The sequence below is a fragment of the Fundulus heteroclitus genome, chromosome 23, assembly GCF_011125445.2.
Source record: "Fundulus heteroclitus isolate FHET01 chromosome 23, MU-UCD_Fhet_4.1, whole genome shotgun sequence".
Taxonomy (NCBI): Eukaryota; Metazoa; Chordata; class Actinopteri; order Cyprinodontiformes; family Fundulidae; genus Fundulus; species Fundulus heteroclitus.
Window position 1 is genome coordinate 22,925,592 of NC_046383.1, and position 14,505 is coordinate 22,940,096.

Genomic DNA, 14,505 nt, shown 5'->3' on the forward strand with positions numbered 1-14,505 from the left:
ATTAATTGTAGCTCTGACTGTAGCTTAGGGGTTGTGGTTCTGCTGGGAAGATGAACATCCACGACCTCTAACATGCTTCCAACATCGCAATATTGGCTCCCCTTACCCCGCTGAAGAAAAGCATCCCCACAGCATGACGCTGCCACCACCATGTTTCTATTCAGAGATGAAGCAGTATTACAATATTGTTAATTGTTTTGGTGTTAGCTACTATTAGCAATATGAGACGGTGTCAATATATTTCTCTTCATTTCCCATGTTTAAATACTAAAAGAAAATGTTTATAATAGGATATTTAAGAACAATTTGTGTGCTACTGGTTTAAAAGTAAAATATAACAAATAATTAATAATGGCAACTTTCACTTCATTAAAAAAAATCAATACAACACTCAAGACTACTGGGTGAATTCCCAGTTGAAATCCGAACTTTTTGGGGCAGTCGTGTTGTTTTTCCTACAGGGAACTTGGAAAATCCAATTTACAACTGTGCAGAGAATGCACCACAGAGCTCCTTCCTATCAGCTTTGTTGAACAGCTATGTCTTGGTTTGCAGTTTGCAGAGCTTGACAAGATGTTAAAAGCTTGGAATAAGGGTTTCTGACCTGACACTGCATTTTGTTCACTAATGCTTTCTAACAAACCTCTAAATCCTTCATATAACAGCTGGATTTATACTGAGATTCAAGTGACTTCTGAAGGCAACATGGAACTTTGTTTAGGAGCATCAGATATACAGCGAGCTCCACAGTTTTTTCATGCAAAAAAACAGAAAGCAAAAACACCACTATTGGTGCTCTGGTTTGTGTTGGTCTGTCATATAAAATCCCTAAAATACACAATTAATATGACCAAAAGGAGGAAAAAATAAAAGGTTCAAGACCAAGCAAGACGTCATTCTTTTTGGACTCTGTTATTTCCACTGCTTCCTTATGTAAGCTAGACACTTGATAGCAGGCTGGCCTAGTTATTTATCTCAGGTTAATGTCCTCTTGGCACCATCACAGACCACATAAAACAAGAAGACCCTGCAAACTACTGCACCGCTCCTCTTTCCCTCATCCCGCGCGGTTTCTCCCTCTGCAGGTATTCAAGTTTCAGACAGTCACTTCTGCCACAAAAACAAGGAGAGAGAGAGATAGATAGGGAGAGAGAGGTAGGCTCCCTTCCCTGCTGCCGTGGGCTCAGTCTCTGTTTGCTGTTAGACCAAAAGTCATGGACGAACAAACATGCAGCCTTCATTCCTGCCATCTGCTGCTGGATCGTCGTGACTTCTGCGCAGAAACCGAGCGCATCTGATTACTATTAGTTATTTTTAACAGACTGTCAGCAAGGGTGAGTGTTATAGCATGCATCGCACACTTTGTGCCACGTAGACCTAAAAGTAAAAGTACCGGATATAGCACTGGAACGTGTATAAATTATAGTTAAATCTGTTTGTTTGGGGGGGTTTTTTTAAGAGATGATAAAGGATTCCTGTCATTTCCGCACCTGCAGTTGAAGCATCACGAGCTATCAGTATAACTTTCACACATTTACGGCAGCCTGGATGTGTTTCTATTTTTGCAAGTCACTGCAAGTGGCTTCCTTCAGATATGACGTGAACGAGTTTATTATCCCGCTGTCTGGGCAGCAGCGGGATAATAAACAGGCTGCCACTGCTCAACAAATCAGAGTCCTCCGCAGGAAGTCTGCAGATTTTACAGGATCTTCTGTCTAATCTGAGCAAGAAATCGATCTCAGCCTGAATTCAGGTGGCTTGAGGCCAGTTCCCCATGGAGCAGAGCAGAAACCATGTCAGACAAATATTTTATTCATAGCTCATATCCATAATACATTTTTCTTCACTTCACTGTGTTGGCTTCTCCTCTGCTCATGGATTAAATGATCAAATATGGTAGTTTAACTATTCTGTTTATTTATTTTAACCGAGCATGCATGTTGTTCAAGGTACCCAAGATCATCCAGTTGTGTTTAATATTAGTTTATTATTGTTGTTGTTTAACAAATCTATTGATTTGGATTGAACTGTGTGTGAAAACGATTAAATCGGGCAAACTTAAATGTCTCCCTTAAGACTAGTGTGTGCTTTTCGTAATAAACGGATAAAAACGTCAGTACAGAAAACAGTCGACTTGAACACATATTTTTTCCTCTGCAGAAAGGCTGTGGTCATGCTGATACAACACGCTGACTCAAACTCATATTGATGACAGCGGTGTACAGTAACCAGATTCTGCAGCTCTGTTCAAAGCAGGTCAGACGAGAGAAGCTTTGCTCTGTGTCCCATTCAGGTAAGAATTGTTTTTCTCCTCGCCTTGTCTATCATCCACCGTGGGTTTTATCCTACCCTCTGTCTATGTTTGCGTTGACAAAACGAAGGCATCGTTGCCAGTGGCGGTTCTTGCATGAATCCCGTCCTGGGCGAGCTCCTCCTCGCACACCTCATATCCAGCACACATTGTTTGGCTGTAAATGCTTTAAGCTGAGGCCACGCTACACCATCTTCCTGCCTGATTTTACCCCCTATTCCAAGTCAAGGAGAGTATCAGTCAGCCTCGCTGTGGTCAGTCGGCACCAGAATCTGATACCGTGAGAGGACGTGTAGATTTTGGTCTGCAAGTGTGAGAGGAGAACCGACCCAACTTTATCTGCGGTCAAGCAAACATGTTTGAACCTTTAGAGGCAGAGTTGGACACAGTCAGGTAGTGTGAACAGATCAATGACCCAACTGCAAACGCTTGTCGCCAACAGCCAATGAAAAAGAGGGGATGGGATATGGCATCAGCTGGGAGACAGTTTTTTTTCTTTTATTACTTTATTTGTTACTATGCAACATTATCCATATAAAATCGCATAACAGCACAGGGCATGATATAGACACCGTCATTTAATATTTTACAGTTGCCTAATAGAGAGATCGTTGGATATTTGAGACTGAAATACAGTAAATAATAAAAAGTCTTATTTAATAAACCAAATAATTTACACGTCAAACATAAAGGCAATGGGACAAAATTTAACAAATTGACATTTCTGAATACCAACGTTTCCACATAGAATAAACCTAATTATCATAAATTGTTAATTTTTATTTCCCCAAACATTCTAATGTTGTGTATTCCAGTTTTTGTAATAAAACCCACAGTGAAAGTCGTTCAAAAACCCACAAGCAATCTCAAATAAGTGTTCCAAACTCTTATCAAAAGTATGACAAAGAGTACAGTCAAGAACATCCAAACCACATTCACTTGTGGCTTAAGCTTAAAATATTCAAAGTTGCATCACTTTTGTGTTATGGGGTACAAGAATATAGCCAGGCAATATTGTTATTGCGCCACCTACTGGTATGTATTGTCAAACTACAAACTGTCCCTCTTGTGAGTTTAACACACTCAATTGGTTTTAGTTGCTCTAAAAATCCTGTATTTTGTGATCCAGCTGTCAGAAAAGTTGCTAAATGTGTGACCCACAGTCCTTCAGTCGTGAAACAAAAACCAGGATTATTATTGCGAACGCCTTGTCTTTTCAAAACCTGTCAAGACGGGGACAGTTGTGTAGTGCGACCCCAGCTTTAGATTATGAACTACAGCTGATCAACTACTCTTCACCTTGCCTAAAAAAGGGACATAGCTTTTTGGCCTACTGCTGAAAAAGAATCCCAAACCAACTGTGTTTACCACACATGCTGTATGGCTTACAGTGCTCACACTGTGACAACACTGGAGTTGACAGGTCCCCATTGTACATGGGCACAGATGACTTGTGCCACTCCCTGAGATTATTACACCCGCAGCGTTGCACCAAAGCCCTATCACCTATAATGAAACCACCACTGGTTGTTGCACCACTCTTTCAATGAACAGATCTTTAGCAACACATAATAAATAATCCTTTAACACTGTGTGATGTTGTCTGATACAGGCTTGACACTCTGAGCATAGAGTCAACCTTCCGTCTTTTGTGGTCAGAACCCCCAGTTTTGTCGTCGAAATGGCCTCAGGACAAGGAGACCTTCCAGGTATTCAGAAGCAAGATGTTCATTTTGATATTAAAAAGGAATATGTATCTGTTTCTGCTGGGCCCAGTCTTACCTTCTTTGCTGCCATTTTTCAGCACTTGAGTTTGGCATGTCTGGCCTCTGCGCTGCCTTACCATCTCCCACCGGAATAGCTCGCCACAACATCAGCTACGATGAGCACATGGATACCCCCATGCATCACCCCCCTCAAGATATGACAGTCAACGCCTTCTGGAAAGACCCCGTCATCCCTCGGAACAGGTTCAGGAACATGGCCGAGGTGATCCTTGTTTGTTTACACTTTTTTAAACCCATATGGTGTTTAGTTGGTTACACAATGTCCTTTGTTTGGGCTTATGTCAAACTGGTTGTGCATACTTGAGCACTCATGCTTGCTCTGTTTTCTGCAATTAAACTAATTTCTTATTTCTTCCTTAAACTATAAACCTGTGTTGCCAGGCAGGTGAGAACGGGGGGAAGATAACAACATGTGAAGCATCAGTACCACCCAGGTCCCCAGGGCCTGTTGTGAAAGCCAAAGCCACGACACTGATGAGCTCCCTAATGTCAAGTAAGTCAACTTACAGCATTTAAAAGCTACTTGTGTATTTGTTTAGTTATAAAGAATTTCCAAGAATTTTCCTTCAATGTCACAGAAATTTCCAAGCAGTCTTAAGACTATCTGCGATGCAACAGTAAAGGATATCTTACTGTCTGAATCTTTCCCTGTATTTCCAATTACCCTCAGGGACATCCCAGGAAAACCTGCAAAGGTTTGAGCACCACGCAGGACTGACTGAGGCCGTCTATTCCCCACATAAAGGCCTTAATGCTGAGGAGACCCAATTTCACCGGCTAGCTGACGGCAAACTGCCAGTAAGTTTTATCAAACGCAAGGTGCTGTATTCGTCCATAATCAGTGCCTCGATCTGAAGAATCAAAAATGATTCTATTCAACAATGTTTTTACACCTGGTCGTATGGCAAGGGTTTAAAAACGTATACAAATTAAGACATTACATTGCCTTACTTTACTGCAAGTTTGGGCCTAAATCAAGGATTATGTAAAAGTATACATTGCCTTAGAGCTTTTTTCATATTTAACTTATATGTTACAACCCCAATCTTTAAAGGTACATAGCCACGTTATGTGCTTATAAAAAAAAAGACAGTTTGATCATGATAAAATAAGGATTATACAGACCAAGCGTCCATCCTGATAGTGTTTTGAAAGTCCTTTTTGAGCCTAAATATAACCCCTTCACCGGGCACGATGAGCAGATATAAACAGATGTGGCGCCATCTACTGGCAGTCCCGCAAAACTATGAGAAAGCCAGATGGCGACGACTAAATAATGCCGGACCGAGCCTGACCCCTCTGCAACGCCTCGGGGTAAAGCGGCAGCTCGGTGTGATCGAAGACCAAACGTTCTTAATTAGATAAACCCATGTACAGCAACTCCAAGAGCCTCATATCAGAACATCAAGGAAAATTAAAATTCCTGTTCAGAAACAGAGACAGGTACACAGTATCAAGCTAAGAACCAATCAATCAATCAATCAATCAATCAATCAATCAATCAATTTATAATGTTGTTTGTACTTGAGACTTTAAAGGCTAAGAAGAGCATGCTATTACTATTATCGCAGTATTAATGAGGACGTTTATTCACGTCAATCAACTCTGCAGTCACATCTGAGCGATCTACAGCTTTAGCTTCTGCTTCAGTGAACACCAACGTTCATATTGTATTTCCAGCGCTATTCCAGTCTTTTCCCCCTTGGAATTTTATTTATTTATTTTTGCATTTTTTTCTTACACTGGATCCAGGACCTTTCTCCATTGTTTCAACACTTCGCTGGGAGATGCTAATAGCCGTTAGCTGCTTCCTTGTTTATTCCCTGCTGCACACGTGCAGTGTCGTAATTTTGTTGTTATTATGAATATACTAACAAATTGAGCAAAAGCAAAGCGTAAAACACCAAAAATGACAACCAATACGCCAGCAGGACGTGATAATCTTTCATAAAAACGGAAACAGAGTGAGTTACTGACGTATACATTTAAAAAAGGTCAAATAACGTGGCTATGCACATTCAGCGTATTTCATAGAGATTTTAAATGATAGACCAGCGGAAATAAGATCAGGGGTGCCAAAGTCCAATCACAAACCTGCAACTTTTGGATGCCTGGATCCCTGCTCCGACACACCTGAATCCAATGGCTGACTTCCCTCCTCAGCATGTTCTGCAGCTCGGCAGAGGCCTGTGTTTGAGAAGGGATGCAGGTTATTAGCTCTTGAGGACTGAACTTGGGCCCCCAAGTTCATCTAGAAAGATGAGCAATCCTGAAAGAAAACATGATAAATACAACAAAAGACTGGGTTCGAGGTTCAGCTCTTCCTTCCATGTCATTAGGTCCTGTTTTGTGTTGGTATATCATATAAAATCCCAATAAAATATTTTTACTTTTGCAGTAACATAATAATTATTTGTCATTGCAATTTTGTACATTCTGGGGCTAAGAGTCTTGCTTGGGGACTCAGAGCGGCAGTCTGAGGGATTCGAACCAGGGAACTTGCAGCCTTCTAAGGCCGCCACTCCCTGGAAACTTAAAAAAACATGAAAAAAATCAAAAGGTGGTATGAATACTCTTGCTAACTGCTTTGCAAAATAAACCTTACCAGGTTTAACTAATGAAGCATGGAGTGTATAACTTCACGTTATAAACCCACACAAGGCAAAGCGTATTAGAAATGGAAAACAATTGGAAATCACCTTGTCTAATTTCTGCAACAGTTTAAAAAAGTGGTGATAACCCAGCAGGATGTAGCTTAGAAAGATGGGAAATCCAACAAGTTTTACCAAACTTTTTGGACAATTAGGAGACCTTTAAAAATTGGAGAGAGTACCGAGCGTCAGCTGTGTGGATAAAGGTTGTCTTTGATTTTCTGCACAGAATTGTCCTATTTACAGGCCTAATTTTAACTACTGCTTCCGTCATACCATCTGTCAAATTACTCCTTCCAGACCCCCATTGCTTCTTAAGTTTTGAGCTGTTGCTGAACACACACGCACATTCTTCCTGGCGGCTGAAAAAAAAGGGCGCACAGCCTGCTCAAAAGTACACTGCTTTTGTGAAATCATCCATTAAACCCTAAGAGATAATATTCTGATGCGGTGAAACCGAGCAAAACAGCGAACGACATCTTGATAAACAAATTATGCAACGGTCCTTTTTGCTTTATCGGGGCTGTTGCTAGGCAACGCCCTTCCGGCCGGGGGCTCCTTGGTTGAGCGAAACGGACCAATCAGGGAGCGCCTCCCAAAAAACAAGGCCGCTTTCGGGGAAGAGACACGGACGGCGTCGTGCTTTTAGACAACTAAATCCTACAGCGAAACAAGCAACCATGGACAAAATGAAGAGAGCCATCAAACTGAGGCGTCAGAGAAAACTGATCATAAAAAGGTCGGTGCCGGTTTTGGCTTTTGCTTTATTTCGAACGTTCTGCGTTTTTTACCAAAAGAAGGCTGTTAGCATAGCAAACTGGTGAGCTACGTAGCCGTGCTAAGGCTAGAGCTAACGAGACAAAACAGACCATCGTAACGGATCGGTTGAGCTACAATAAAGAAAATGGTCGAGTTTCTTTAAGGACAGACGGTTATTCTTTGGTTAAATAACCATTACTTTGTAACAATAGATAATCGTCGGCCATTGCTCACATGATCGCCTAGCAGTGGTTACACTACTACTATAGCCTAACGGTGGGCCAAATGTTCTAGAAACGGCCTTTTCAGCAGGTTATCATTCTAGTTATGTTTTCATCAAACTAACCCGGACTCCTCACAAAATTACAATTTTAGAAACGAAGCCATTTTGGGTAGGATGTATTATTTTCGACGTTTACCCTTCAAATGTAGTTGTTTTTTTGGGGGGGATCAGTAATATTCCGTTTTGTTCCTGTTTATGTAAACACAGCGTGTTTGTCACGCAGGGGTCAAAATGTTGTGTTTATATAAAGGTCAAATATGGGGGGTGGGGGTGATATGTAACTGAAGTCAAACACTTATTGAATATTTTTATTTGGATAAGCATTTATATCACCTACAGTTGACCTGTAGGGCAGCCGGTTTGTATCCATGGCTAGTGATTTTTTTATTGTTGTTTTTCTTTGTCCCTTCCTGCTTCCTCTTCTTACCAAATAAGGTACATTTTGTACCCAAATACCTAACATTTGTAAATCAGTTCATTTCTTCTCGTAGCTAAGTGACGTAATGAATTATTCAGTCGTGATCGTGCCCAGATGCCACGACTTAACCCGTTTGTTTTTGTTACCCTGTTTGGGCCACTTTACAGGAAATGATCTCTTATCAAACTAAAATAGCTCTATGCATATTTCTTCTGGTAAACACTCCTCGTTGAAGTCATATGTCCTTGTTTCCCTAACGCAGATTATGAATAGATTCTGGAAAATTACTTTAAATCATTGGTTGTCAAAGCGGGTCAGAAGCTGTTACAGACTGACATATAGTTGGTAAAAAATAATCGTGTGGCAGACGGTACCTTTTTGCACCTTTTTTTTTTTTTTTAAAGTCAGGTACAAAACAACCAAAAGCAGAAAGATTCCAAAGAGACAAAAATGACCAGCACCCAGTTGAAAGTACATTAGCGACATCTTTAATTTCTGTTCAGAATAAATCTTTAAAGCCTTAGTTTAAGATAATACCCTTTCACGTGCTGTATGTGAGCATGTGGCAGGGATGATACGGCACAAGACTGTGGGGTGGTTGAAGCAGAGAAGCAATGTCAGCAGTCTGGTCATTTTATTTACAGTGTCGAAGTGGTAGGGAAAGACCGGCTGCTTCCTATGACCCCATTAATGTTACACCGTTGTTCAGCTGACCCTCTGGCCAAACATTAAAAGCCCAGAGAGGTCCACATTGACTGTATCTCATTTTCACAAATGTTCCTCCCAGGTTCACATGTCTGGGTGTCTTTTGCATTCAGGCGAGTGACTATTGTTATATTGCACAAGTGGGAAATACTAACTTCCCCAAATCAAAGGCTCATGTTGTTTATAAGACAAATCTTTTTAATGAACCAGCTTTTCGTCATGATTGGTCAACATCCCTGATGTGGAAATAGCCTGAGGTTGCGTTAGGGGTGGCTTTATGCAAATTGTATATAAACGTGCGCCACTAAAGAGGCCATAGGGTAAAGGGTCGAGAAAACCCGCAGTCCTCCCTAGAGTTGGCAGATATAATTTGTCTATGAATCATGGTTTAAGTCCAGGCAAGGAGGACCAGTTTCACCAACGACTGGCTTGTTTTCAAGCAACTAAGAAATACATTTACTTCTCTTATCAAGAAAGCCAAATCAGGTGATCATCAGTTTCCCATGAAAATCTTAACCCACAAAGCTATGGAGGGTTGGTAAATCTATCAGTAAGTAAAAGCTCTCAGGTTCTACTCCCCTACAGTTTTAATAGTTCTGTTTCACATAGAATTGCAGTATTAAATAGGTTTAAATAGGAGTTTAAATCTTCTGGGGGTTTTTTTTGGTTGCACTCTGGGTTCCTTTTCTGTAAAATCTTGTATAGATCTTTAAACATATACAGGTCAGCCTTTTAACTTTGTACTTTTCTCCATTCAGGACGTTCAAAAGGCCCTTAAAGGTTTAGTTCATAGAAAATCTTTTGTCCCTGACTTAGTTGATCTGTACTGTTTGAAATTTGGAGTTGTTTTTTTTTTTTTTTTAGCTTAGCCTCTTTCATACCTTTTAACCTTATTGTGGAAAAGAATGAGATTTCCACTGTATGCAAGTCATCTATTAATCTACCTTTTATTAAAGGGTGTTAATCCAATCAATTTTGGCTAATTATAGACCAATATCCAATCTGTCAGTGCTGACCAAAAGGACTGAAGCTCTTATTAGTAAGCAAATAAGATTTTTTTTAAACTTCTGTATTTAGAATGTGGCAGATGCCACTTTGCCTCTTTATGCTGATGACAGTTATTTACTGTTGTACATCAGATGTTCAGGATATGGATTCACAGCAGAAAGCAGTTACAATTTAAACTCTTTCTTAATCAGAACAAACTTCATTCGCCAGGTTTGTGGGCAATAATTTGCAGGTACGACTAAACTCCAGCTGTTTCCCAAATCCAGAAAGCTGTTGCAAATGTCACTCTGGTAGGGGATCGAAATGCTCTTGGTGTCTTGATTGACCGGTACCTCACTTTTATCCTCCATGTGGAAAAACTTATGGAGAAGCCGCGGTTAATGTTGGGTCTTAATTTTTAAAGTTGGTGTTATTTTCCATTCAACGGAAAGCTGAAACATTTTTAGCTGTATGGGATTATAGGCTAGGGTTATCTTCCCTAGCGTTCTTAATTTATCTAATTAGGAACATTTGGTCTTAGATCACACCGAGCTGCCGCTTTACCCCGAGGCATTGCAGAGTGGTCAGGCTCTGTCCGGCATTATTTAGTCGTCGCCATCTGGCTTTATCATAGTTCTGCGGGACTGCCTGTAGATGGCGCCACATCTGTTTATATCTGCTCATCGTGCCCGGTGAGGGGGTTATATTTAGGCTCAAAAAGGACTTTCAAAACACTATCAGGATGGACGCTTGGTCTATATAACCTTATTTTATCATGATCAAACTGTCTTTTTTTTTTATATATATAAGCACATAACGTGGCTATGTACCTTTTAAAGATTGGGGTTGTAACATATAAATGTGAAAAGGTCTAAGGCAATGTATACTTTTACATAATCCTTGACTTTTTAGAAATCTTGAAATCGGCGTCAGCTTGGGGGGGAGGGGGGGCCTTATCTGCACCTCCTCTAGTTTCTAAGAATAAAACAAATTTATACCAGAAGAACTCCAGCAGTGACGGTCCTGTCACAGTCAAACACTTGACAGCACACTGAATGGAGAGGATTTGAGTGTTTGAACAGTGTCTTGTTTTTGATCTAAAATTAAAAAAGTGCAAAGTCTCAGAAAAACCAAAAGCATCTTATTTGGGAAAATTAAAGCGGTTACTTGTTTTTCTTCCCACATCAGTTATGTCCTCTTTACCTCCCCGACGTCACAACAGGTGAACGGTAACGCATGTTGTTGTTAGTTTTGACCCGCCTGTCCAGTACGACGCCGCCGCCCTCATCCATCCGTTTACCCAGTGATGTTTGCTGTTTAAATAGGATCGGTGATCTGCCTCCGTCTAACTTGTCAACGTGCTGCCCTGCACTCAACATGTCAACCATTTATCACTTTCACATTTACAGGCCGATTGAAAGATCCAGAAGGTTTGACGCGTTATTTTAAATCATATATGTTTGTTTTTGCCTCTTTTTTTTTCTCCCGTGTAGAAGCTGAGAATGCCAAGCGAGGACTTGAGAGAGGACAGGCTTCCAACATCTGCTCAGTCGACCCCCAGCTGCACCCCTTCAGTCACCCCCTCCGTCACGCCCAGCGTTACTCCCCTCTCATCACCAGCCGTTAGCCGCAGGTGAGTTTAGCTTATTGTCTTATTTTCTTTTACTATCCTGCATGACTGATTTAAGCTGAATATTAAAACGGCAAATGAAACTTTAACTGTTGCAAATTTACTCGTTTTCTTGCTGGATCACATCTCAGTTCTGTTTTTTCTTTTTTTTCTTTTGGGGGGTTATCCAGGAACTGGTTCCAGCTGAGTTCAGCCCCTTATCTAGCTTCTCCAGAGCCCATCAGACCCGACCCTAGCACAGACATGGGGGGAAATGAGGGAGGAGGGGGAGGATTAGATAAGTGGAACTTCTTTGGAACCCGGTCTGTGGTGCACAAGTCCCCCACGGATCCCGGCTCTGAAACCAGCACAGGTGAGAGAGCTGAATATTACCATCCTACATGTCAATGCAGGGCACATGGGGACAAGGTCCATCATAGCTATGTTTGAATTATGCACTTCAAAAAATGTGATGCAGGCTCTAGAATAGTGTTTGAACATGGTGGGGTATTATGGTGCAGCTATGCTAATGCCACAGCTGTGAAGCTAGACTTTTGTCTCCTGTAAGCTTATTCAGGGTTGTGTTGAATGACAAATATTTAATTTTTGCACACTTATGATATACAAACACTCAGACTCTGTGGAAGGGTGGGGTTTTTATGTTTGGTTTTATGGCCTGAAGTAACACAAACCTGTAATGTTACAGCTGCTGTGTATTTCACTTCTTCGCCCTTTTGGGAGTTTTTTTGTTTGTTTGTTTGTTTGTTTGTTTGTTTTTTGCAGTTTTAAGTCTTTGCAAACACAACTTTTTGAGCACGACAACAAGCTTTTTGCCTTTGGGGACGTTTCATTTTCACTTTGATAACCAGTGAATCAGAGTATCATCTAACTGCATTGAAACTTGGATCTGTGACTCATTTTATACTTGGCTATTCTTTTCAGAAAATACTTTCAATATGGCACCAGTATTTACGTTTTCATCTCATTATTGCATGTTTATTTTATTTTTTTTTGTAGATGTAAAACTGATTTGTGATCAACTGTTATTGATTATACCTTGTTGCTAGGGCGTAAAATCAATATTGCGATAAATTGAGCAGTTCACCTTGATAACGATAAATGGGCGATAAAGCTACTACCCCCCATGGGGTGGAGTCACATGACTTACAGACTGTACTCGTAGGCCAGCTTCTTAAAGCGACAGCACCAGAGCCTACCTTTAGGTAACAGAAAAATAACTATGAACTGGCGAGCTGATCTTGCATGTCGTAAATAAAAAGGCAGGAAACTGCTGGCTTTCAGCTGCAAAATGTGAAAATCTATCCCTTCAGGTGTTCCGTGTAAACTAAAAAGATTCTGTCCATTGATGCCAATCTACCGCGCTCTTTCAGGCTTCTCACTGCAGTCCTACCTCGGCCTGCAGAAGTCCTCCACGATGGATGGCACCAACTCGCAGATCAACCTGAAAGTGGAGAACCCTGCCAACTTCATGCCCCCCAAGATCGAAATCTTGGACACTGAGCCCAAGCGCGTTTCTCAACGGCCACACAAACTGAAACCTCGGGACATGAATGTTTTAACGCCTTCGGGGTTTTGAAGCCAGAGCAGATGTCCACCCCCCCCCTCTCTCCATGGTAGCTCACTCACGTTCCTGTCTTCTTCTGCCTCCTCTGCTTCCCTGCAAATTCCCCGAGGCAGAGAGGAATGAGGACCACCGCACAGTATTGGCTCATCAGCCCACGGCGACGTTACACCTCCCAGCAGACCTGGCATTTCCATCTGTTCGTCCGTCGGTCCGTCCGTCTCCCACCTCATTGGCACATTTAAATAAATTGAAATAAAAGGAACTGAATAAGCGATTTCATTCGTGACCTTTAAGATGCTTTGCTTTATGACGTGTGATTTATCGGGAGCATGGGATCGAACCGGCCCGGTCCCGTTGTTTGCAACGGCGTGAGACTGGAAGTTGAATATCTTGTTTGATCTTTGCAATAGTTAGTCACTTTACCTTTTGCCTCCCATGCTAAAACTGAACTCCCAAGTCAGCTTAAATAACTCAGATGCCTGTATTGTAATTTTTTTATTTTATTGAGTTGTAATTTGAAATAAGCTCATAGATTTCCTGTGATGTCGTACTTCTCTCTGTCTGCATGCAGAGGTACTTCATAATGTGTGTCTGATAATGTGCCTGAACTGGCAGCATGCTTGCTTCTGGCATAAGAGCGGGGGCTTTGTTTTTTTTTTTTTTTTTATTATGTGAAAGAGTGTTTGATTCTACTCTAAAATGTGACTGTTGTGCATTAATTGTTTTTATATCATTTTAATTCCTTTTAATTTTATATTGTCCTGCTTAAGATGAATTTTATTTTAAGGTAGTTGGTAGTATTAAAATTTTGGATTTTTTTTTGGCACAGTAACCAACCACTGCAATGCTAGAAACAAGCTAAACAGAACATTAGCATTGAAGTGGTCCGTTTCCATTTTTATTTTCATTTCATTTTTTTGTTTTGTTTTGTTTTTGTGTGTGTCCAAGAACTCAGCTGGGTTGTTGGAAAAAAAGTTGAACTTTTGCCAAGTAATTGCACAAGGAAGCAAATCTCCTACTGGCGTCTGAATAATAAATCATTCATAACAAATAAAAGGCCTGTTCTTTCATATAAACACATGCACACATTGATTTAATGATAGAGAGAGAGGATGTTCTCTGTTGTGTTTCTCTAGTAAATTAGAATATCGTTTGAAAATCAGTAATTTAGTTGGGAAAGTGGAACTCATTCAGGATACCTTTTTTTTTTTCTAATAAAACTGAGAAAATTAGAATATTATATAAGACCAATTGAACAGAATCTATGAAAAATACCCAGGGTTGCTTTGTTAGCGACCATCAACTTGTCTGTGTTGTTGGTGTCTCCCGTCTTCCTTTTGACGGTAGTCTAAAGATCCTATTTAGGTCTTATGTAAGGCCAGTTTGCTGGCCAATAAAGTGACCCTGGGG

The 14,505-nt window shown here is 40.8% G+C and overlaps 1 protein-coding gene across 1 annotated transcript; it reads left to right on the forward strand.

Annotated features, from left to right (window-relative positions):
- Nucleotides 1-1,201: 1,201 nt before the first annotated feature.
- On the forward strand, nt 1,202-14,146 carry kiaa1191 (KIAA1191 ortholog). Its single transcript, XM_012851593.3, has 9 exons — nt 1,202-1,334; nt 2,161-2,293; nt 3,924-4,020; nt 4,116-4,300; nt 4,480-4,591; nt 4,769-4,896; nt 11,395-11,534; nt 11,702-11,883; nt 12,902-14,146. The coding sequence occupies exons 3-9, from the start codon at nt 3,993-3,995 to the stop codon at nt 13,105-13,107; spliced, it is 981 nt and encodes a 326-aa protein (XP_012707047.1). The 5' UTR covers nt 1,202-1,334; nt 2,161-2,293; nt 3,924-3,992; the 3' UTR covers nt 13,108-14,146.
- Nucleotides 14,147-14,505: the final 359 nt, after the last annotated feature.